The sequence below is a fragment of the Mya arenaria genome, chromosome 1 (genome assembly GCF_026914265.1).
Source record: "Mya arenaria isolate MELC-2E11 chromosome 1, ASM2691426v1".
Lineage (NCBI taxonomy): Eukaryota > Metazoa > Mollusca > Bivalvia > Myida > Myidae > Mya > Mya arenaria.
The window spans coordinates 12,392,571-12,420,172 of NC_069122.1; the positions used below are offsets into that span (position 1 = coordinate 12,392,571).

Below are 27,602 nucleotides of genomic sequence, written 5' to 3' on the forward strand. Positions count from 1 at the left end.
GAACCATATCAAATAAAAACAAAACATTGAGGCGTCTTCATGAAAATTTTCTAGTATTGTGACGAATATTTCATATAAATCCCCCGTTTACAAATGTGAAATAATTGCAATCTCTTCATTTTCTTAATCGCGTGCACAACTTTGACAACACAAGGAGATAGTTGTCTAAGCCAAAACGCAATACAACTCTTGATCATGAGATTAAGTCATATAACTATCAAAAAAGACCTTAAACAAAAGAGCGGTTTCCGCTAAAATAGTTAGCCCATACAAAGAGGTGAAAACATTCAAGCTCTTCCGACAGAAAGTTTACTTGGTTCTTAAAACATAGCGTTGAAAAAACGCTCTGCAGAATTCTAGACACCGAAACGTTCATAGCGCTCAAAGCTATCTTACTGGTTCACTTAAGCAAAGCATCCCCGAACAGATTATAGCGATATGAAATAAAGTTATGTGTTATAGAGATACATGTAGGTATTGTCAATTCGCCACGAGAAGGCAGGGATAAAATCTAAAAGGAAACTCTTAACACATTCACATATTTCGTTTGTTATCGATTTATTGTTGGTAACATGTAGCAGACTATTGTTACTTGGAGCAAAGCATTAATTGAAAAATAACAGATTCGAGACGTTTCGAAAGTGGGTTTGTACCTGCAGTGTCTTGTTTTGTGTTATAAGGGTTTGTTAATATATCAAAGAAATTATTGCCATAGCTTTGTCGTCGTTAAAATTTTCGTCATAAATGTCGGCCTTACCTACCATACGTTTAAGATAATGACATGAAACTTCAAGTAACATTGGCATTATCAGTAAAACATAAGCCTTTTACAACAATAATTAAATGTGCATCACGTACCTCATAGCTCTGGCTTAACAACATATGTATTTGACGTGATGTTCTCTGTTGAACTATGAAACTATTACACCATTTATAAATCATGATTTCTAGTTATGAACCAAAAAACGATATTTGGATAGTTGTGTTATGGCTGATTCCTTGTGATGCTGTGTCTCTTGTCCTATTTTCGATGGCACTTTTTGAACATAACGAACCTTACAATTTTTTGGTTTCATTTTCTTCTACAACCATCGCTATTTCTATTTCTATTTCGCACCTTCACTGCAAAGAGCGGAATTACTATCCAATGGCAAAAAACAAAAGCAATCATGTGACAAAATACCGAAAAGTCATTGGAACATAGCCCAATCTACAAACGTGTGTAGCAATTTAGGCATTTTTTGTTATATTTGTGTCGGTTACTTCTGGCCGAAGTTCCAAGCGTTCTTGTTTACCTGATTAAGTCATGCAAATACATTTAGTCATAAAAAGACAATTAAGGTAAATTGTTAATTATTAACTTTTCTTACAATATGAAGTAGGCACTGATTAATTTATTGATGATTGTTTTTGTTTTGGCTTGGATTTGCATTCCATTGTTCCTGTCACACGAATGCATATAAACTAATGTTTTCTTAATCACTTTGAACACTGTTATCAAAAACAATTCGTTGCTAGGTATTTGTATTGTTGTCTTATATAATTATGCTATATTACTTTTGCTACTGACAGCAAGATGGATTATAAAGGGTATGTTTGGCATTTTTTCGGTAGCTTCTTGAAAGTATGTTGTAAGCCAGTGTGCAGATACCCTGAATGCATATCAAAACATAAAACAATCCCGGACATATGATTAAACCTTAATTATCATATATATTGTTAATTCATCTCATGCATTTGTCCTTTGTAAAACGTCTGTGTTTAACATACTCCTATTATTTGTCCTATTTAGGTACACGTTTGGTCGGTTGTTTGCATATTTCCGATCTGTTTCGCATTCAGCGGACTTAAATACATAACTGTGTGTATAACCTATTCTGACGCCGACATTGCTCATAATCTACCGACGCTTTCTAACAGTGAAAGCTGCAGCGTTGCCCCTGGCGTCCTGGGGCTGTATTCAATAAGCAACTCAGCAACTTAAATTTAGGATTAGAAACTAAGTGTTTTGATTGGCCTGTATATTTAGCTGACCAATAGGCTGAATGGAATCACTGAGGCATGTTTAAGAATAAGAATACGATCAATATTGAATACTGGCCCTGGTGTTACGCGTTGATGATACTTACACCGTTCATTCATGTAAGATCAAAACCTAGTTGTACAGTGTGTGAATACGACGCGATAAATCTCGTCATGAACGCTCCAAAAAAGTTCAGAAAATCATATTCAGTCTTTTTTATAAAGTAGTATTGTCATTTTGTTCCTTTAATCTATCATATACTTCGTATTGTATTCCAAAAACATCGCCTTTAATAGACACAAACACATTAAGCACAAAGCATGTAAACGCTTACTAAAACCTTTATAAAAGACAAGTAGTGATTCGCAAACATCCGCAGTGAAAGTTACATAAGTTTCCTTAGCGTTAACGTGTTTATGTAATCAGAACAATGGCATCCAACGAACCAACACCAATAGAAGTTGCATGCGATTAAACAATGCATTTTAATTAACTGGAATCATGTTTTCTTTAAATATAATTATTATGCTTGTGTGTATTATGCCCGAATGAGTTATATAACTCAAAATGGGACAAAACACTAAGTTTCTGTACGTTGCCTCGGTTTTTCATATGACATCATTCTTCAATTGCTTTGTTTGTTTGACATTGTCGTAAAACGACATATCTTAAATACCAAATAATTAAGACTGAGCAATAATCTGATGATTCTTAGAAAATAAGGATATTTTCTAAAACCCCATAAGATAATAGTAAGAAAGAATATTTGATGAGCAATACCAACTTTTGTACACGTTAAATTTGGATTGATTCCTCATCGGCGTCGGATAAAACAAACATTTTCCGTCGGTTGAAGGAAATAATCAGCATTGCATCATCACCGTGATAATATCGTGATAACGCGAACTAAAAAACTCTCCCAAAACCTTACTTTAATTCAGTTGACTGTAACCTTTAAATGTATCAGTAAGATCCCTTTGTACAAAATTTGCCTTTTTCCGTAAACAATCTTATATAAGTTTGTCTTTGTGTAGTTATTGTTAAGGTAAGTAGAGTATTTAAATTTTATTATTAACTGAAGTCACATATTTGTAAAGATCAGTATGGCCAGCGGGGAACTAGGGACAAGTTACCGAGAAGTAAGGCCTTCTGTTGATTGCTGAGTGAGGTCTTAAAAAAGATATTTGCATTTCATCCATTATTTTTCATTATTATATTGAATAAAGTTCTTATTTAAAAAAAATATCACCAAGAACTCGCATAACATTGTTGATAAAGCAGTCTAAACATTTTGACAAAAAAAACCAGTTAAAAAAGTTTTAATGTCGATAGACTTCAGAAAAAGGGTGAATCATTTTAGATCTGAATCTGATGTATATATTCTTTCCTAAAGGGCTTGGTGCGGTTAGTTTGAAAAAGTAATGGCCTATCATAGATGGAGGTCAACTCCTTACTACCCAAAATATTATTATTTTTTTTCTTTGGCCTTTCTCAGCCACTTTTGCAATGTTGAATGCCCTTAAGAAATATATGAGCATTTTTGTTTTATCTAAAATGAATTAATACCACATGTTTTATTATTTTATTGAATATCCTTCTTACTTTCTCACCACGATCCAATAAAACTTTGTTTCTTGGTAATCTAAACTGACCTAGGTCATTTTGACACAAATAAATATATATATATTGTAGACTCACTTTTCCGAAAATGTTTTCAATATCCAAAATATGATAAAATCTTCATTCGTTAAATTTGGTCCACTCCTTAGATTGTTCCTTGTGAAACTAAATTAAACGCCAACTTTTGAAACGTTGTAATTTTAGCCCTCCCAACCTACTTTTGCCTTGCGGTTAAGCTTAATAGGTCAGCAGGGATTGTGAAAATGAAGCTGATATTTGAATTAAGTCCTTGAATGCCATATCTTTAATGGAAAATATGTTGATATAAATGCTTTTCAACCCAAATTGTCATATGTTAAAGCAGAAGTTTCACATCTGTTTCGGAAATAAACGAGTCCATATAAACATCCGCATCAGAGTATTTTGATGCTTTCTTGTCTGCGCGACTCTACGCCTCCTAAGTCACCTTCGTCTTTTCCTTGCCATAATCTTCAAGCTAAGCATATATAGCTGAAAGATAAGACTGACCTGCTAAAACGTTTAACTTCCGGGACCTGGGACCTATATTGCGATACCGGATTACTCTTCGAATTCGTTATGTTTCAGTTAGTACAATGTATTTGAAATGGTATCTTTGCAAAATAAACATAGTATTAATATGAATAAACTGCATGTAAGGAAATGCACTATGAAAAAGGTTAAGGAATGCAATTTTTAATGAAATGGACATTTAATCTTAATTGTCTTTGCGTTTAAACCTTCCCATTATGTATAAAATTATGTGATAAAACCAGAAATCAGAATTATGGAAAATGGTTCAGCAAACGACATTGGACCTCTTAAACTAAGTGTTTTTGCATTGACTGAATGTACATACTAAATTGTTCTGTCCTTATAATCAGTGTGTGTATACCACGTGATAAATTGTGTCATAAATGCTACGTCGGAAGGAAATATTTTGCCTCGAAAGAAGACTTAAAACCGATATAACTTTCCTATCTTATAATCTATTTACCATTTTAAATGACAACTACGCCGCTTACGGAGCCCCACCTTCGGTTTTTCACCAGGGTTTGATATAGAGTGTAGTTTCTTAAAAGACTTCTGCACACCTTTTAACAATACGGCCGTCTGACGGAGCACTGTGAAAACATTATTTTGGAAAACAGGTTTGTCGAAGTGTTTGATGAAATTAATCACCTTAACAAACTCTGGTAATAAAACGAAGGCGTGACTTTTTCAGCGGCATAGACTGCCCTTTGTTTTATTTAAAATGGTGTAGTAAAAGTAAATCTTTCTTTGATTTAAGTCTTCATTTAAAGCAAAAGGTTGCCTTCTGGCGTAGCATATATGATGTAATGTATCACGTGGTATACACACTGTTATCGATAAAGAACTCTTTGGGATTGTATTATCACTTCGAGTAGCTTGTGTTGTTTTAAAGATACATCTCGAACTTAAACTTTGGTATGGATTTCACTACATAAACAACACGAGGTTATTAATGCCAAAGCCTATAAAGACCTAATATAAAAGAAATGTTTATGTAATAAATGATGACGCCATCATAAAAAATGTAACATTTGTTATTTTATACTTTATATGTTAAACTAGTATGGTAACTCTTGATGTAAAATCATGAATGTATTGGACGTAAGCAAGCTATGTAGCGGCGCATTTGTATTGAGCGCTGTAAATTATCAAAGAAGTATTTATATTGTGAATGTGATATAACATTCAAGGACAAACCTGCACTTACTTGAAAACGGAATTCTCAATGACATATCATTCGCTGCTGGAAAGAAAAGAACGATTATCCGTGCTCACAAGATGATCCTAGCAAGCAGGAGCCCTGTTTTCTTTTCCATGTTCTGTGGGTTACTGAAAGAAACTTCAACTGTAGTGGACATACCTGATATCAATGCTGATGTCTTTCGACTATTTTTGAAGTATGTATGTCTTTTGAACTAATCCATAATCAGATTGTTTAGTTTCATTTAGTTTAGTATAAACTTATTTATTTGACAGCAATTGTGAAACAAGCTTTTGCAACTTTTATTAATCACTCTCGTTGTCCCGATGTTGCGCGATAGTATGGTCTTGTGTTGTGGAGGAAACCGAAGTACTCGGTGGAAACCTATTTGTCCGACTTGGTGACCACACAGAGTTTAATAAATTCAGTTTGGAATCAAATATCATTTTTTTTAAATATATCTGAGTGGAAAAAAATAATAATATAATAAACCTGCTAGAAACATGTCAATATGGACAATTTTGGTTGAAAACATAACTTGGTATCTTAAAGTTGACAATTTATATTTACTGATTATTGTATTGTTAACATTTCAGTTATGTCCCTGATTTTCTTAGATTTAAATGGAATATTTTTCAGGTATTTATATACACGATCGTGTGACACGAATGAAAAAACAGTGACGTCTTTGCTTTACTGTGCGAAAAAATATGACGTCCCGTCACTGCAAAAGATCTGCCGGGATTTCCTTAGAAAAGCCATAACTGTTCTGAATGTATGCACCGTTCTAGACGAGTCATTACTCTTTCAAGAAGACCAGCTTAAAGATGAGTGTATTAATTTTATTTCTCAGAATACAATCGCCGTGCTCAAGACAAGATCATTTAAAAACCTTTCGTCGAATACCGTCAAACTACTTCTTGAAGACGATATACTGAACTGCAAGGAAATCCATATTTATTCTGCATTGAAGGCGTGGGGTGTGTGTGAATGCAAACGAAAGGGAAAGAATATTCCAACAGCTGAAAATATACGTGACGAAATCGGTGAGCTGGTCAAGTTGATTCGATTTCCAACAATGAGTGTGGAAGATTTTTCTAAATTTGTTGCGAACGACTTTGTTTTAACACCAGAGGAAAAGCTGGCTTCCTATCAAGACATTGTTCTTGGCGAAAAGATATCTGGATATCCAACCAAATCTAGACAAAAACCCACAACTCAGTATAAGGTTATGAGATTCCGTTCCATAACAACTCGGACCAGATCAATAGAATTGCAATATAATGTAATTTTTTTACCGTTTCAAGAACATGTACACTTCATGGAGCGATGCTCTTTCGACCAGCTACTTCAGGGATGGCCACTGGCAAGTTTATTGTGAAAGAAAATGAAGATAATGTGTTAGTTCAATCAGATGTATCTATTGAGTTTGAGATAGAAAAGACCACACTCGACCATTTATTCCCCCCAATACGATTGGAACCCGGGAAAGTGTACTGCGTTGAGCATCATACTAAACTGACTGGACACTGTGTAAACATTTACTCTGGAACGGATCAACAACCGAATATTAATGCAGATAATGTCCTAGTAAAGTTTGAAAATGTTAAATTCAACGAGGGAACAAACAGCACAACACTGTCTACTGGCCAGATCTTAGGACTGATTATCGGAGTAAAAAGGCTTAACCAAAGTTTATAATCAAGTCACATCGCGGTTAAACCCAAAGTGTTGATTTTTTTTGTATATAAAACATTGTTAAAACCTGCTTTTGGTTTTCCAAACAAATGACAAAGCTATGACCTCGTTAATACCTATATAATGAATTTTCCAACTGTCATGAATTTAAGAATCGACATGATTTAAGTAAGGTTAAAGTAACGTAAAAGTGTAAAGTTGTTGGGTGTGTGTGTTAGTGTGTGCGTGTTTGTGTGTGTCTGGGCAATCTTGACCACAGCGTAATGTGAACATTCTTTGAGGTATTCACTTCAAACTTTATATACAGATATATTTCATTTAATGTAATTGCAGAGTATAGAAACCATGACTCAGTTTTGTTTTAATTATTGGCCTTTGTTAATTTCTAAACTTATATTTTGTTTGAAACATTATGTAAGGTATTGAATTCAAACTTCGAAAACAGATAAATCTAATTTTTTGTCATAAGCATAACTTGATAAGACTCTGAGTTATTGTAAATTATTTCTAATGTTTACATTAATACGTTTTAAGCAAAATATCGTGTATTATCCGCACCATATTATACGTTACTTAAACATGCGTGTTTCTTATTCCAAATAGCCCATCGGTTTCAGGAAAACGTTCATAAGTGTGTATATAATGACTTTTATAGATTTCTTAATCGTGGGGTTAGCTGGAAACATTTTGAGCCTTAATATAGCAACATTTAAGCTTATTAATCCCCCGCCAGGAAGTGGGGATAGAATTATAGTAATGCACTTCGTCCGTCTGTCAGTCTGTCTGTCTGTCCGTCCGTCTGACTGTGTTTCTGTCCGTAACATTTCGTGTCCGGCCTATAACTTACTTAAAGGTCAAGGTCACACGAGACATTTAAAGATCAGAGTACACATGATCGTGTCCGCGCTATAACTTACTTATGCATTGATGGATTACCATATAACTTGGTACAAATGTTGTCCACATTGAAATGATGTGCATTGACCTAAACCCTGGTCCATACCTCAATGGTCAAGGTTACATCTGACATTTAAAAGTCATAGTACACATGCTTGTTTAAGCCAAAATAAACTTGACATTTATCTTACCTACACTACACACAATATGTATAACTTAAGCAAATATCCTTTTATAATATGTTTATATATCCAAGAATATTTAGGCTACAAATCAAACAATTTGTATTTCCTATATTCCCACTCTTGACCAGTGGTTGTGTACAATTTTGGTCAGATTCTCCGTAGCAGTCGGGTTGCGAGAAAAAACAAAATATACTAAAAAAAAAACGGCGGGGGATATAGCCGTCCTTTGGACTGCCTTGTTTCTTCAGTAGCAATATTATGGTTCCAACTTATGAATTCCTTTTATATGTCTGTTATTCCCAATCAATGTATAAAAAAATGATGAAAAAAAATGTAACTAAAATACATCACACATACACATATATGCTTTCGGTATGAGAATTTTCAATGTATTGTGAAGAAATTTTCATATAATAGCCCCGTTTAAAATGTGACATAATTGCAATCTATTTTCTTAATCGCGTGCACAACTTTGATAACACAAGGACGTAGTTGCTTAAGCCAAAACGCAATGTAACTCTTTATCATATGATTAAGTCAAATTACTATAATACCGAACTAAATCAAAAGAGCGGCTTCCGGTTTTAAATAGAAAATAGTGATATAAGAACTTCTTGCCGGTCCTAACATGTAGAGCCGTCCTCGACGCATACGTGTATCGTTTATGGATAAAAGAACCTTCATGACTGCCCTAACATGTAGAGACGTCCTCGACGCATACGTATATCGTTTAGAGATAAAAGAACCTTCATGACGGCCCTACCATGTAGAGACGTCCTCGACGCATACGTGTATCGTTTATCGATAAAAGAACTTAATGACGACCCTGACATGTAGAGACGTCCTCGACGCATACGTGTATCGTTTAAAGATAAAAGAAACTTCATGACGGCCCTAACATGTATAGACGTCCTCGACGCATACGTGTATCGTTTAGGGGTAACAGAACCTTCATGACGGCCCAAACATGTAGAGAAATCCTCGACGCATACGTGTATCGTTTAGAGATAAAAGAACCTTCATGACAGCCCTAACATGTATAGACGTCCTCGACGCATACTTGTATCGTTTAGGGATAAAAGAACCTTCATGACGGCCCTAACATGTATAGACGTTCTCGACGCATACTTGTATCGTTTAGGGATAAAAGAACCTTCATGACGGCCCTAACATGTATAGACGTCCTCGACGCATACTTGTATCGTTTAGGGATAAAAGAACCTTCATGACGGCCCTAACATGTAGAGACGTCCTCGACGCATACGTGTATCGTTTATTGATAAAAGAACCTTCATGACGGCCCAAACATGTAGAGACGTCCTCGATGCATACGTGTATCGTTTAGGGATAAAAGAACCTTCATGACAGCCCTAACATGTATAGACGTCCTCGACGCATACGTGTATCGTTTATTGATAAAAGAACCTTCATGACGGCCCAAACATGTAGAGACGTCCTCGATGCATACGTGTATCGTTTAGGGATAAAAGAACCTTCATGACAGCCCTAACATGTATAGACGTCCTCGACGCATACGTGTATCGTTTAGGGATAAAAGAACCTTCATGACGGCCCTAACATGTATAGACGTCCTCGACGCATACTTGTATCGTTTAGGGATAAAAGAACCTTCATGACAGCCCTTACATGTATAGACGTTCTCGACGCATACGTGTATCGTTTAGGGGTAACAGAACCTTCATGACGGCCCCATCATGGAGAGACGTCCTCGACGCATACATGTATCGTTTAGGGATAAAAGAACCTTCATGACGGCCCTAACATGTATAGACGTCCTCGACGCATACTTGTATCGTTTAGGGATAAAAGAACCTTCATGACGGCCCTAACATGTAGAGACGTCCTCGACGCATACGTGTATCGTTTAGGGATAAAAGAACCTTCATGACGGCCCTAACATGTAGAGACGTCCTCGACGCATACGTGTATCGTTTAGGGGTAACAGAACCTTCATGACGGCCCAAACATGTAGAGAAATCCTCGACGCATACGTGTATCGTTTAGAGATAAAAGAACCTTCATGACAGCCCTAACATGTATAGACGTCCTCGACGCATACTTGTATCGTTTAGGGATAAAAGAACCTTCATGACGGCCCTAACATGTAGAGACGTCCTCGACGCATACGTGTATCGTTTATTGATAAAAGAACCTTCATGACGGCCCTTACATGTATAGACGTCCTCGACGCATACGTGTATCGTTTAGTGATAAAAGAACCTTCATGACGGCCCTAACATGTATAGACGTCCTCGACGCAAACTTGTATCGTTTAGGGATCAAAGAACCTTTATGACGGCCCTAACATGTAGAGACGTCCTCGACGCATACGTGTATCGTTTAGGGATAAAAGAACCTTCATGACGGCCCTGACATGTAGAGACGTCCTCGACGCATACGTGTATCGATTCTAGATAAAGAACCTTCATGACCGCCCTAACATAAAGAGACGTCCTCGACGCATACGTATATCGTTTAGAGATAAAAGAACCTTCATGACAGCCTTAACATGTATAGACGTTCTCGACGCATACGTGTATCGTTTAGGGGTAACGGAACCTTCATGACGGCCCAAACATGTAGAGAAATCCTCGACGCATACGTGTATCGTTTAGGGGTAACGGAACCTTCATGACGGCCCTAACATGTATAGACGTCCTCGACGCATACGTGTATCGTTTATTGATAAAAGTACCTTCATGACGGCCCTAACATGTGGAGACATCCTCGACGCATACGTGTATCGTTTATTGATAAAAGAACCTTCATGACGGCCCTTACATGTAGAGACATCCTCGACGCATACGTGTATCGTTTATTGATAAAAGAACCTTCATGACGGCCCTAACATGTATAGACGTCCTCGACGCATACGTGTATCGTTTATTGATAAAAGAACCTTCATGACGGCCCTTACATGTAGAGACATCCTCGACGCATACGTGTATCGTTTATTGATAAAAGAACCTTCATGACGGCCCTAACATGTAGAGACGTCCTCAACGCATACGTGTATCGTTTAGTGATAAAAGAACCTTCATGACGGCCCTAACATGTAGAGACGTCCTCAACGCATACGTGTATCGTTTAGGGATAAAAGAACCTTCATGACGGCCCGAGCATGTAGAGACGTCCTCGACGCATACTTGTATCGTTTATGGATAGAGAACCTTCATGATGGCCCGAGCATGTAGAGACGTCCTCGACGCATACGTGTATCATTTAGGAATAAAAGAGTCTTCATGTTGGCCCTAGCATGTAGAGACGTCCTCGACGCATACGTGTATCATTTAGGTATAGAAGTATATGGGTACGAACTATAGGATGAACACGAAGTTAATGCGCCAGATCCATCTTCTATAGTATATGGGTACGAACTATAGGATGAACACGAAGTTAAGGCGGTAGATCTATCTTCAATAGTATATGGGTACGAACCATAGGATGAACACAAAGTAAAGGCGCTAGATCTATCTTCAATAGTATATGGGTACGAACTATGGATGAACACGAAGTTAAGGCGCTAGATCTATCTTCAATAGTATATGGGTACGAACTATAGGATGAACACGAAGTTAAGGCGCTAGATCCATCTTCTATAGTATAGGGGTACGAACTGTAGGATGAACACAAAGTTAAGGCGCTAGATCCATCTTCAATAGTATATGGGTACGAACTAAAGGATGAACACGAAGTTAAGGCGCTAGATCTATCTTCAATAGTATAGGGGTACGAACTATAGGATGAACACGAAGTTAAGGCGGTAGATCTATCTTCAATAGTATAGGGGTACGAACTATGGATGAACACGAAGTTAAAGCGGTAGATCTATCTTCAATAGTATATGGGTACGAACCATAGGATGAACACGAAGTTAAGGTGGTAGATCTATCTTCAAAAGTATAGAGGTACGAACTATAGGATGAACACGAAGTTAAGGCGCTAGATCTATCTTCAATAGTATATGGGTACGAACTATAGGATGAACACGAAGTTAAGGCGGCAGATCTATCTTCAATAGTATAGGTGTACGAACTGTAGGATGAACACGAAGTTAAGGCGGTAGATCTATCTTCAATAGTATAGGGGTACGAACTATAGGATGAACACGAAGTTAAGGCGCTAGATCTATCTTCAATAGTATAGGGGTACGAACTATAGGATGAACACGAAGTTAAGGCGGTAGATCTATCTTCAATAGTATATGGGTACGAACTATAGGATGAACACGAAGTTAAGGCGCTAGATATATCTTCAATAGTATATGGGTACGAACTAAAGGATGAACACGAAGTTAAGGCGCTAGATATATCGTCAACAGTATAGGGGTACGAACAAAAGGATGAACACAAAGTAAAGGCGCTAGATCTATCTTCTATAGTATAGGGGTACGAACTATAGGATGAACACGAAGTTAAGGCGCTAGATCTATCTTCTATAGTATATGGGTACGAACTAAAGGATGAACACAAAGTAAAGGCGCTAGATATATCGTCAATAGTATATGGGTACGAACTAAAGGATGAACACAAAGTAAAGGCGCTAGATATATCTTCTATAGTATATGGGTACGAACTAAAGGATGAACACAAAGTAAAGGCGCTAGATATATCGTCAACAGTATAGGGGTACGAACAAAAGGATGAACACAAAGTAAAGGCGCTAGATTTATCTTCTATAGTATAGGGGTACGAACTAAAGGATGAACACAAAGTAAAGGCGCTAGATATATCGTCAATAGTATAGGGGTACGAACTAAAGGATGAACACAAAGTAAAGGCGCTAGATATATCTTCAATAGTATATGGGTACGAACTAAAGGATGAACACAAAGTAAAGGCGCTAGATATATCGTCAATAGTATATGGGTACGAACTAAAGGATGAACACAAAGTAAAGGCGCTAGATATATCGTCAATAGTATAAAGGTACGAACTAAAGGATGAACACAAAGTAAAGGCGCTAGATATATCTTCAATAGTATATGGGTACGAACTAAAGGATGAACACAAAGTAAAGGCGCTAGATATATCGTCAATAGTATATGGGTACGAACAAAAGGATGAACACAAAGTAAAGGCGCTAGATTTATCTTCTATAGTATAGGGGTACGAACTAAAGGATGAACACAAAGTAAAGGCGCTAGATATATCTTCAATAGTATATGGGTACGAACTAAAGGATGAACACAAAGTAAAGGCGCTAGATATATCGTCAACAGTATAGGGGTACGAACAAAAGGATGAACACAAAGTAAAGGCGCTAGATTTATCTTCTATAGTATAGGGGTACGAACTAAAGGATGAACACAAAGTAAAGGCGCTAGATATATCGTCAACAGTATAGGGGTACGAACAAAAGGATGAACACAAAGTAAAGGCGCTAGATTTATCTTCTATAGTATAGGAGTACGAACTAAAGGATGAACACAAAGTAAAGGCGCTAGATATATCGTCTATAGTATAGGGGTACGAACTAAAGGATGAACACGAAGTTAAGGCGCTAGATCTATCTTCAATAGTATATGGGTACGAACTATAGGATGAACACGAAGTTAAGGCGCTAGATCTATCTTCAATAGTATATGGGTACGAACCATAGGATGAACACGAAGTTAAGGCGCTAGATCTATCTTCAATAGTATATGGGTACGAACCATAGGATGAACACAAAGTTAAGGCGCTAAATTTATCTTCAATAGTATAGGGGTACGAACTATAGGATGAAGGCGCTAGATCTATCTTCAATAGTATAGGGGTACGAACTATAGGATGAACACAAAGTTAAGGCGCTAGATCTAGCTTCAATAGTATAGGGGTACGAACTATAGGATGAACACGAAGTAAAGGCGCTAGATCTATCTTCAATAGTATAGGGGTACGAACTATAGGATGAACACAAAGTTAAGGCGCTAAATTTATCTTCAATAGTATAGGGGTACGAACTATAGGATGAACACAAAGTTAAGCGCTAGATCTATCTTCTATAGTATAGGGGTACGAACTATAGGATGAACACGAAGTTAAGGCGCTAGATCTATCTTCAATAGTATATGGGTACGAACTAAAGGATGAACACAAAGTAAAGGCGCTAGATCTATCGTCAATAGTATATGGGTACGAACTATAGGATGAACACGAAGTTAAGGCGCTAGATCTATCTTCAATAGTATAGGGGTACGAACTATAGGATGAACACGAAGTTAAGGCGCTAGATCTATCGTCAATAGTATATGGGTACGAACTATAGGATGAACACGAAGTTAAGGCGCTAGATCTATCTTCTATAGTATAGGGGTACGAACTATAGGATGAACACGAAGTTAAGGCGCTAGATCTATCGTCAATAGTATATGGGTACAAACTATGGGATGAACACAAAGTTAAGGCGCTAGATCTATCTTCAATAGTATAGGGGTACTAACTAAAGGATGAACACGAAGTTAAGGCGCTAGATCTATCTTCAATAGTATATGGGTACGAACCATAGGATGAACACGACGTTAAGGTGCTAGATCTATCTTTTATAGTATAGGGGTACGAACTATAGGATGAAAACGAAGTTAAGGCGCTAGATCTATCTTCTATAGTATAGGGGTACGAACTATAGGATGTACACGAAGTTAAGGCGCTAGATCTATCTTCTATAGTATATGGGTACGAACCATAGGATGAACACGAAGTTAAGGCGCTAGATCTATCTTCTATAGTATATGGGTACGAACTATAGGATGTACACGAAGTTAAGGCGCTAGATCTATCTTCAATAGTATATGGGTACGAACCATAGGATGAACACGTAGTTAAGGTGCTAGATCTATCTTCTATAGTATAGGGGTACGAACTAAAGGATGAACACGAAGTTAAGGCGCTAGATCTATCTTCTATAGTATATGGGTACGAACTAAAGGATGAACACGAAGTTAAGGCGCTAGATCTATCTTCAATAGTATATGGGTACGAACCATAGGATGAACACGAAGTTAAGGCGCTAGATCTATCTTCTATAGTATATGGGTACGAACTAAAGGATGAACACGAAGTTAAGGTGCTAGATCTATCTTCTATAGTATAGGGGTACGAACTAAAGGATGAACACGAAGTTAAGGCGCTAGATCTATCTTCAATAGTATATGGGTACGAACCATAGGATGAACACGAAGTTAAGGTGCTAGATCTATCTTCTATAGTATAGGGGTACGAACTATAGGATGAACACGAAGTTAAGGCGCTAGATTTATCTTCTATAGTATATGGGTACGAACCATAGGATGAACACAAAGTAAAGGCGCTAGATCTATCTTCTATAGTATAGGGGTACGAACTATAGGATAAACACGAAGTTAAGGCGCTAGATCTATCTTCTATAGTATAGGGGTACGAACCATAGGATGAACACAAAGTTAAGGCGCTAGATCTATCTTCAATAGTATATGGGTACGAACCATAGGATGAACACGAAGTTAAGGCGCTAGATCTATCTTCAATAGTATATGGGTACGAACTATAGGATGAACACAAAGTTAAGGCGCTAGATCCATCTTCTATAGTATATGGGTACGAACTATAGGATGAACACGAAGTTAAGGCGCTAGATCTATCTTCAATAGTATATGGGTACGAACTATAGGATGAACACAAAGTTAAGGCGCTAGATCTATCTTCAATAGTATATGGGTACGAACTATAGGATGAACACGAAGTTAAGGCGCTAGATCTATCTTCAATAGTATATGGGTACGAACTATAGGATGAACACAAAGTTAAGGCGCTAGATCTATCTTCTATAGTATAGGGGTACGAACTATAGGATGAACACAAAGTAAAGGCGCTAGATCTATCTTCTATAGTATAGGGGTACGAACTATAGGATGAACACGAAGTTAAGGCGCTAGATCTATCTTCTATAGTATAGTGGTACGAACCATAGGATGAACACAAAGTTAAGGCGCTAGATCTATCTTCAATAGTATAGGGGTACGAACTATAGGATGAACACAAAGTAAAGGCGCTAGATCCATCTTCTATAGTATAGGGGTACGAACTATAGGATGAACACGAAGTTAAGGCGCTAGATCCATCTTCTATAGTATAGGGGTACGAACTATAGGATGAACACAAAATTAAGGCGCTAGATCTATCTTCAATAGTATAGGGGTACGAACTATAGGATGAACACAAAGTAAAGGCGCTAGATCTATCTTCAATAGTATAGGGGTACGAACTATAGGATAAACACGAAGTTAAGGCGCTAGATCTATCTTCAATAGTATATGGGTACGAACTAAAGGATGAACACGAAGTAAAGGCGCTAGATCCATATTCTATAGTATAGGGGTACGAACTATAGGATGAACACGAAGTTAAGGCGCTAGATCTATCTTCAATAGTATATGGGTACGAACTATAGGATGAACACGAAGTTAATGCGCTAGATCTATCTTCTATAGTATATGGGTACGAACTAAAGGATGAACACGAAGTAAAGGCGGTAGATCTATCTTCAATAGTATAGGGGTACGAACTATAGGATGAACACAAAGTAAAGGCGCTAGATCTATCTTCAATAGTATAGGGGTACGAACTAAAGGATGAACACGAAGTTAAGGTGCTAGATCCATCTTCTATAGTATAGGGGTACGAACTATAGGATGAACACGAAGTTAAGGCGCTAGATCTATCTTCTATAGTATATGGGTACGAACTATGGATGAACACGAAGTTAAGGCGCTAGATCCATCTTCTATAGTATAGGGGTACGAACTATGGATGAACACGAAGTTAAGGCGCTAGATCCATCTTCTATAGTATTGGGGTACGAACTATGGATGAACACGAAATTAAGGCGCTAGATCCATCTTCTATAGTATATGGGTACGAACTATAGGATGAACAAGAAGTTAAGGCGCTAGATCTATCTTCTATAGTATATGGGTACGAACTATGGATGAACACGAAGTTAAGGCGCTAGATCCATCTTCAATAGTATAGGGGTACGAACTATGGATGAACACGAAGTTAAGGCGCTAGATCTATCTTCAATAGTATATGGGTACGAACTATAGGATGAACACGAAGTTAAGGCGCTAGATCTATCTTCAATAGTATATGGGTACGAACTATAGGATGAACACGAAGTTAAGGCGCTAGATCTATCTTCAATTGTATATGGGTACGAACTATGGATGAACACGAAGTTAAGGCGCTAGATCTATCTTCAATAGTATATGGGTACGAACAATAGGATGAACACGATGTTAAGGCGCTAGATATATCTTCAATAGTGTATGGGTACGAACTATAGGATGAACACGAAGTTAAGGCGCTAGATCCATCTTCAATAGTATATGGGAACGAACTATTGGATGAACACGAAGTTAAGGCGCTAGATCTATCTTCAATAGTATATGGGTACGAACTATGGATGAACACGAAGTTAAGGCGCTAGATCTATCTTCAATAGTATATGGGTACGAACTATAGGATGAACACGAAGTAAAAGCGCTAGATCTATCTTCAATAGTATATGGGTACGAACTATAGGATGAACACGAAGTTAAGGCGCTAGATCTATCTTCAATAGTATAGGGGTAGAAACTATAGGATGAACACGAAGTAAAGGCGCTAGATCTATCTTCTATAGTACATGTGATCGTAATAAGGGATGTACTCGAAGTTAAGGCGCTAGATCTATCTTCTATAGTACATGTGATCGTAATAAGGGAGGTACTCGAAGTTAAGGCGCTAGATCTATCTTCTATTTTATATGGGTACGAACTATAGGATGTACACGAAGTAAAGGCGCTAGATCTATCTTCTATAGTATATGGGTACGAACTATGGATGAACACGAAGTTAAGGCGCTAGATCCATCTTCTATGGTATAGGGGTACGAACTATGGATGAACACGAAGTTAAGGCGCTAGATCCATCTTCTATAGTATTGGGGTACGAACTATGGATGAACACGAAGTTAAGGCGCTAGATCCATCTTCTATAGTATATGGGTACGAACTATAGGATGAACACGAAGTTAAGGCGCTAGATCTATCTTCTATAGTATATGGGTACGAACTATGGATGAACACGAAGTTAAGGCGCTAGATCTATCTTCAATAGTATAGGGGTACGAACTATGGATGAATACGAAGTTAAGGCGCTAGATCTATCTTCAATAGTATATGGGTACGAACTATAGGATGAACACGAAGTTAAGGCGCTAGATCTATCTTCAATAGTATATGGGTACGAACTATAGGATGAACACGAAGTTAAGGCGCTAGATCTATCTTCAATAGTATATGGGTACGAACTATGGATGAACACGAAGTTAAGGCGCTAGATCTATCTTCAATAGTATATGGGTACGAACTATAGGATGAACACGATGTTAAGGCGCTAGATATATCTTCAATAGTATATGGGTACGAACTATAGGATGAACACGAAGTTAAGGCGCTAGATCCATCTTCAATAGTATATGGGTACGAACTATTGGATGAACACGAAGTTAAGGCGCTAGATCTATCTTCAATAGTATATGGGTACGAACTATGGATGAACACGAAGTTAAGGCGCTAGATCTATCTTCAATAGTATATGGGTACGAACTATAGGATGAACACGAAGTAAAGGCGCTAGATCTATCTTCAATAGTATATGGGTACGAACTATAGGATGAACACGAAGTTAAGGCGCTAAATCTATCTTCAATAGCATAGGGGTACAAACTATAGGATGAACACGAAGTAAAGGCGCTAGATCTATCTTCTATAGTACATGTGATCGTAATAAGGGATGTACTCGAAGTTAAGGCGCTAGATCTATCTTCTATCGTACATGTGATCGTAATAAGGGAGGTACTCGAAGTTAAGGCGCTAGATCTATCTTCTATTTTATATGGGTACGAACTATAGGATGTACATGAAGTAAACGCGCTAGATCTATCTTCTATAGTATATGGGTACGAACTATAGGATGAACACGAAGTTAAGGCGCTAGAACTATCGTCAATAGTATATGGGTACGAACTATAGGATGAACACGAAGTTAACGCGCTAGATCTATCGTCAATAGTATAGGGGTACGAACTATAGGATGAATACGAAGTTAAGGCGCTAGATCTATCGTCAATAGTATAGGGGTACGAACTATAGGATGTACACGTAGTTAAGGCGCTAGATCTATCGTCAATAGTATAGGGGTACGAACTATAGGATGTACACGTAGTTAAGGCGCTAGATCTATCGTCAATAGTATAGGGGTACGAACTATAGGATGAACACGTAGTTAAGGCGCTAGATCTATCGTCAATAGTATATGGGTACGAACTATAGGATGTACACGTATTTAAGGCGCTAGATATATCGTCAATAGTATATGGGTACGAACTATAGGATGAACACGAAGTTAAGGCGCTAGATCTATCGTCAATAGTATATGGGTACGAACTATAGGATGTGCACGTAGTAAAGGCGCTAGATCTATCGTCAATAGTATAGGGGTACGAACTATAGGATGTACACGTAGTTAAGGCGCTAGATCTATCGTCAATAGTATATGGGTACGAACTATAGGATGTACACGTAGTTAAGGCGCTAGATCTATCGTCAATAGTATATGGGTACGAACTATAGGATGTACACGTAGTTAAGGCGCTAGATCTATCGTCAATAGTATAGGGGTACGAACTATAGGATGTACACGAAGTTAAGGCGCTAGAACTATCGTCAATAGTATATGGGTACGAACTATAGGATGAACACGAAGTTAAGGCGCTAGATCTATCTTCAATAGTATATGGGTACGAACTATAGGATGTACACGTAGTTAAGGCGCTAGATCTATCGCCAATAGTACATGGTTACGAAATATAGGATGTACTCGAAGTTAAGGCGCTAGATCTACGGTCAATAGTGCATGGGTACGATCTATAGTATATATACGGTATTTAAGACCTAGATTTATCGTCAATAATAGCAGTGTACGAAGAATATGCATGCGGTGTAAGGAAAGCAAGTTTCGTCAATAGTAGCAGTGTAATCTCAGTTTTTGATCCATACACGTATGTGAGTCCTCAAAGACATATTTGAGTTCCAATGGATGATCCATAAACGTTTGTCTCAATTGTTGATCCATACTCGTATACTAGTCCTCAATTGTTGGTCTACAAACGTTACGAGGCCTCACTTTATGGTCCATGTGCATATTTGACTGCTCTTCCATACTTTTGGAAATAAATAACATCATATTTTTAGTATACCTTGGTTAACTTTTGTGAATTTCTAAAATGATGAATTGAGTCTAAAAGGCGCGTTTTCCATATCAAAAAGGCCCTCACTCCCTATCATAATTGGATAAAAAAAACACTTTTAAAAAACAATAATACTGTTGCAAGTAGATTTAGCAAAATTGGGGAACTTTCGTCGGTACATGTTATTGCGCAATCTCTTTATGTCATCAAACTAAAGGATATTGTGATAACTTGGCAGTTGTAAAATGTTGTCGTAAAGCAACTATAGCTTTCTTGTTATATCATATACAATAAATGATTGATTGGTTGATTAATTGATCGACTGATTGATTGATTGATTGATTGATGATTGATTGATTGATTGATTATTTGTTTATACCTATCTTGGGATATACAATTGATCAAATTACGGTTGAATGGTTGTAGCTGGTTCCCTTTATATGCTTCTAAATATAACTATTATACTTTCATAACTTTAATTTTTGCTATGAAAAAACATATTTATTTGTTTCGACAATCAAACACACAAAAATGGAAAAATTCACATGCATCTTAATTGCAAGTCATATCTTTTAGAAATATAAAGATAACCACTTTTCTTATACATACTTTTCTTGTTGAAGAAATAACTTTGCTTGATCAGGAATGAGATATTATTACAACCGAACAATGGAATGAATGATACTACGGTCAAAAGTACAATATGTCGAAAAAAGGAATGAAATATGTAACTTTTTGCTAACCTTCAACAACGTCATAATGCACTAAAATCGATTACACAACCTCAAGCAATCAAAACTATCTCAAGCGATATAAAAGATATTTTAACTAAACAACGACTTTTTTTATTAAAATTTATACAACAAAAACGGCGCAAACTAATAGTGAAATCAACTCCTTTGATGCTCCTCTCAAACATTTAACAAGGAAGACATAGAGAATACAAGGTTAGTGCCGTGGATGGAGGATGTTTATCTGGCAAGGCGGAGGAATTTATCGGGTGAGTTGAAGGCATCAATAATAACAGGAGGTTGTCTAGCACCTATCCTTTTAACGAAAATGTCTGATACGAATCTCAGAGACGTTTTTCTAGAGGCTTTAACACCTCACGTAAAAGATGTAAATATATATTGCCTTCACTTATTAAGATCAGGTTTAGCGACTGTTGCTGCAAACAATGGCATTGATGCCAGACTATTTAAAAGACATGGTCGCTGGGTCAGTGAAAGTGCAAAGGATGGTTATATCAAATATAATGGACATGAACGATCGTCAGTTTCATTGAGCTTGGGATTGTAACGATGTGTAGTTTGTTGGTGTAAACACACGATTGTATTAATTTAAATGATGTTAAGGCAAATTTTGTATAGATATAAGGTCCATCAGGATTTTACAATTAATTGCCCGTTCTTTTTATTCATTTGACTGTTGAGATGCTTACTCAAATACAGTAAATGTATTTCTAAAAGTTCTTTTTTTTAAGTCAAAACATTTATAACCTACACATAAAGTGAGTACTAAATCTTAAGGTGTCAGGTTCTTTAGGTCAAATTGAAATAAGTGAAAGATGTTGTACGTATGGAAGGTTCATCATAATCTTCTTGGGTGAAACTTAAAGTACACTTTCTGAAAGAGTAGCAGAATAGAGAATGCACTCGGGCAAGCTGGTAAAGTCATAAGAATGACATTTGATATTTACCATAACATATTGAGTGTAGCAATGTTCTCTGAATGCACAGTGCTACTCTTTGAGAAAAGTTTTACAGTGTTTAACAAGAATGACTTCGGTGACTTGAACTGTTAGAAATAAAACAAAAATGTATTATAATAATAAAAGATAGTGTCCTTGAATATTTGGATCATCCCTTATATTATTATCAATATTCCGGAAATGCTAATTCTTAGTTTTAATTTATTTATTTATACAACGATTGTGAAACAAGTTCTACAATATTATATAAATCACTCTCATAAACTCGATGTTCTTGGTTGTGGGGGAAACCGGAGTACGCGGAAGGGACCATTTGTCCGACTGGATCACAAGAATGTCTGTTATTTGAACTTGTGACCTAGTGTTTGACCCAAATTGACATATTGTTTTTAGTATACCTAGCATTTAGACAAACAATGAGTTCTGATAAACTTTCATGATGTCCTTTAGGAATTAGGAATATCACCATATATTGTCCACACGAGTGCTTTCTATGTTTAAATATAGTGACCTCGTTATTGCCCTGCTATAGCGCGTACCCGACATTGGCTTCTATTTAATATTGGCTAACATTCGGTAGAAGTTTAGAGATTATCCTATTAAACGACAGTTTGTTGTGCTCAAAAGACGTTCTTTGTTTTTAGCAAGTGGCAAGTTTCGTCATGACATGAATCTATATTCGAGCTTAATATTGATATTTTGGACAAAATACAATCTGAGCAAGTAACCTTTGGTCAGATAAAAATTTCACCTCTAATGGTGTTCACAAAATGTTTCTTAAATTGATGTCACATTAGTTTTGATCCGAAGTCAATATAATTAATAATCTTTCCAATCTTAATCCATCTATATATCCAGAAATCATAACTATGATGAAGAAAACTGTTGCTGCGAACATGCTTATATATGGCAGTTTTGGATTGATCTATAACCATAACGCTTCTCCAATCTGGTTCATAATATAACTTGACAAAGATATTAAAGCTAAAACATTATGTTAATATTGAATTGTCTCGTAAATGTTGCTGCTAGGGTGTTAACACGGTAATTGTAGGCGGTCGACGCGCCCGTCGACCATTGAACAATCCTGTTTCAATTCAACCTGATCACTACGTGCGTATTTGGACTATTTAAGGTCGCACTATTGTATAACAACAATAAGCATACAATTGTCCGTAGAGCAACTGTTCAACTTAGGCACTAATTACTCTGTTAATTTGAAACTCGCTGTGGTCAAAATGGCTACTTTGTTGAAATGACGGAGAAGCCAAGAAATAGGAAAATATATATTTCAATACTTAAATAATTTATTGTATGAAAACAAACATTACTATAATAATTAAACATTTAACAGTGAGCAGCCATCAACATATTTTGTTTCATATGTTTCTCGCGCGTTCTTTCTTTATATCACCCTTTGAGACGTCCGTGTTTTTACGACACACCCGATGGGGAGCCTGCTCCAAAAGGGAAGTAACCTAGTCACGACGTATGCTCCACAACGCGCATGTAGAAGGTCTAATAACATAAAAAACATAGGCCCAATGCTCACTGAAACTACATGATTACTAATACTTTCATTTAATGAAATCAACATCATTATTGAATTCATACCTTTTCTGGTAGTAAACAACAAATATTCTTTAAACGTATACAAGGCATCGTTGAAATTGTATCCAACCAAAGGCTTTTCAACGATAGTGTTTTGTTAATGAAGCGTATTTCTTGAACATGTTTTAGATGATAGAGAATAGTGTTGAGTTATTGCTGTATCTGTCCTTAACTTTATTATGTTATAAGAAAAGGTGCTTCCCTTTTCATAAATAAGCTACTAACTAATGATTTTGGATTTCATTTGGAATGCTTTAACGGTGATTTTCTTTTACAAAAGAGAGGGTTCTACTAGTTAAATCATTTAAACAAAATTTTAAGCTTGTTTACAGAAATATAGCAACTACAGCTTATATTCTTTTCAACGTCTACTTTTACAATAAGATGAGAAACCTCAACTAAGAAACAGTTCTGAATCATGCTGAATTTAGTAAAAAATCATTACTCATCCAAATCGCATTGCAAACAGAATGGACAACTCAACTAAATATGCAAGGCTTGACTTCCGTGGAATGTACAGTGAATGTAGCAAGTGAAGTATTCTTATCACTGCAATATAAATATAATTATTATGTTTCTGATATTGTTCTGTTAATAATATTTAAAAACATCTTCTCAAGGTATCATTTAATCCATTCCAGAGTGAATTGATCAAATTAGCATTCATAATTAACATAAATTACTATTTTTATAGCTTTATTCTGTTTAACAAATTGACCGTAACAAAATAAAAATAAATTAATACTACCTGATTGTTGATATCAAATGTAACAATAAAATATGCATCAATCTCTTATCAATATTATTTAACAAAATGTATGAATGAAAATGCATTCTGTAATTTATTTACGACATTCCTAAAAAAGGAGTGTAGGAACATATCACTTCTAGTTATTTTTCTTGCCAAATATTTCGATAATATAATAAAGATACATTACGAATTAAATGTCAACACATTAACGAAGTCCATAACTTAATTTCTACAAATCCTGCATTTTAGCAAATATACTGCAGTAAACGATTTAATTCGCCTTATGGTGAACACAAATTGGATATATGTGTCATTCATATTGAATGCAGAAGAACGCCTGAAAAATAATTCGACTTTGCGTCAAAATCATCCTTCAGTCCACCTTGCAAAAGCACGTCAGGCGTGTACGTGGATTTGACGTAGACGACGTCATTGGCGGCGAGTTGCACGATAGCGTTTCCGGAAACACAAAGGTAGCCCGCAACATCATACGTATGTCCGTTCGCCACTACGTCTTCTTTGGTCACTATGTTGAAGAATATGCTCTTTCCGCGTATCGGACACAGGCTGACAGTGAAAAGGTACGTTCCAGCGACTGGCGCCGTAAATTTTCCAGATGCAGAATTGTAGCCTCCGCCGACGTTGCTGAGCATTTCGGAGAAGATAATTATCTGGTTTTCAGTTGAGAGGGTATAGTCAGCAACCTTTCGCGCTCGAAACAATATTGTTGAGTGAGGAGCTGAAAAAGAAAACAAATCCATAAAAGATGAACATGTGTAGGTTACATTTCCATCACAAAAGAAAATCAATTTTGTTTTATGTTTGCGAAAAAGAAGCTGATATAAGTTTACAAGTTTTGTCCTTTTCGTTGCATATCACTTGATTAGTATTTTCAGAAACAAGTTCTCTTCTCTATTTTGCCCTGATTGTCTTATTTGTAAATAAAGTACGTGCATCATTTCCATAGTAGATCCATTAATTGTGCATTAACTGTGTATATCTTGAATATTAAGATGTTATGTTGAAATAAATGTTGTTTAAACCAAATATTTGTTGATGAACATGGTATTTTCTAGTGTTCATGTGTTGTATAGGTACCATCACATTTCTCTAGAATTGGTTCTATTTAACTACCATTTTGTTATAATATTTATTTTGTTTCGAAGCACATAAACATTTGGAGTTAAAAAGTAAACAGGAAAAGATTCCAAGAACTGTTGTGAGTTGTACTTTTTAATTGTTTTAAATATATATGACGACAAAACGTAAAAAAAAACATTAAAAGCAAAGCAAATGAGTATATTCGCAACTGGACATTTTAAATTATAAAGCCTATGAATAAAAGGATTCGAATGATCGGTGACTTAAAATATATATATAAGTTTGAGTTTTTTTCCTATTCTGATGTATTGTCAAGAAATAACGCCTCATTGAAACCCATTCCTTCAGATACAATTACAGGGGACATTCGAGTGGACATATAGGAAACAAACCAGGCCATGAAATTTCCGACTAACGAGTTCCGATTAAGTGTAAAATAAAGCTATTTGGGTTGTTTGAAAAAACATTTTGCACAAATCTTTTCAATTTCTTAAATAAGTGGTACTGATGAATTTGTTTTGCGTGTAGGCGTTTAATTAGATATTAACATTAAATTGTCATACAATATAACAGTTGTTCACAAGAGACCAATATACTTTAATGTTAACTGACAGCAAAAAATATATCCGTCAATCTATTTGCCACTTTCAATGGCCCTCGAGTAAATAAATATATATTTATCCTTTATTTCGTTATATACTTATCATATATCTAACCAGAAAGTTCGCGGTGTTTATTTTTTTCAAATGTCCTTCAATTTGATATTAATACTGAATAATAAAGGTGAATATATGATATTGATATAATAAGTGACTCTAACGTTTAGACAGTCGCCGAATGTTTTTCGTATTTTTACATTAGTGAGAAATGTTTTCTGATATTCACTTGCAAAACAACATTCTGGTCTAAACGACATAATGCCACTGAATATCATTCAGGTTTTATTATAAAACTATTTCGTAATTGACGGGACAAAGGTTGTACTAATACTAAACAATTTAAAACAAAAAGTCGTTGGCTCATACAAGTTTTTTGTCGTTTTGTTTGGTTACTACTCGCCAAATATGGGATTAGAGGAATTGAATATTTTCATGGGCTGTCGAAACTCGCTTTACTATTAGAATGCTGTAAATTATTTTAAAAGCCATTTTGTTTTCCGTTTAACCGACTGTTTTGAAAAATGTGTGCCTTGTTTAAACATATTTGGATAACTAGTGTATATTGTACTTGAACCACTATGTACGGTTTGATAATGTAGTTGTATTTAACCGGTTGGTGGATTTTATAACAAGTACTTTTTTGGAAACCGACAAAATAGACGACGAAGGTGAAAACAGTTTTAACTTCGGTTTACAAAATAATCACGAAAAGATATGCTTCCTTGGAATGTACAGTGCAATCGGCTTTATTCGTAAGTATGTATAATGTCATTTTAAAGGATGCATGTCAAATTCAAAGTCCCGCCTAGAAAAGCAGAATCTATGAATGAAAAATGGATATAAATAATAGCTGAAGGTACTTAATAATATTTTATTATTAAATGACTCCCTAGTCAAAATAAACATAATAATGTTTTGAAATTGGAAATTACAAATGAACAGTAAAGGAGAATAAATGATAATGATATGATAAGTGACTCTTACGTTTAGACAGCTGTTGTGCGTCTTTTAGTTCGGACAGTTGCTGCATGTCTGTTAACGTCTCGTTAACGTGCGTGTCAAACTCTTCTCTTTCATTTCGCAATACTTCCAAATCAGTGTGGATGCTAGCTCTCTGTTTCTCCATTTTCTCCAGACTTTCATTTATCCGTTTTTCCCACTGTTCATATTGAAATTCCATGCGAATCATTTTCTCCAAAAGTTGCTCATCGTAGTCAAATCTTGTCTTAAAATGTGGCTCATCACCGAATACAAAAGACACTGCATAAATAAGAACGAGGTATTTATGCTGAACTTTCATTATGGGTAGATTATATCGGC

The 27,602-nt window shown here is 36.2% G+C and overlaps 2 protein-coding genes across 2 annotated transcripts; one reads left to right on the forward strand and one right to left on the reverse strand.

Moving 5' to 3' along the window:
- Positions 1-1,576: 1,576 nt before the first annotated feature.
- LOC128223116 (BTB/POZ domain-containing protein 6-B-like) lies at positions 1,577-7,642 on the forward strand. Its single transcript, XM_052932411.1, has 3 exons — positions 1,577-1,590; positions 5,386-5,592; positions 6,036-7,642. Exons 1-3 carry the CDS (start codon positions 1,577-1,579, stop codon positions 6,775-6,777), a joined length of 963 nt encoding a protein of 320 aa, XP_052788371.1. The 3' UTR covers positions 6,778-7,642.
- Positions 7,643-23,463: 15,821 nt separating this feature from the next.
- Positions 23,464-27,602, reverse strand: LOC128239890 (complement C1q tumor necrosis factor-related protein 3-like). The gene is made up of 2 exons (XM_052956339.1): positions 27,267-27,602; positions 23,464-25,261 (listed from the first exon to the last, which is right to left on the reverse strand). Exons 1-2 carry the CDS (start codon positions 27,580-27,582, stop codon positions 24,837-24,839), a joined length of 741 nt encoding a protein of 246 aa, XP_052812299.1. The 5' UTR covers positions 27,583-27,602; the 3' UTR covers positions 23,464-24,836.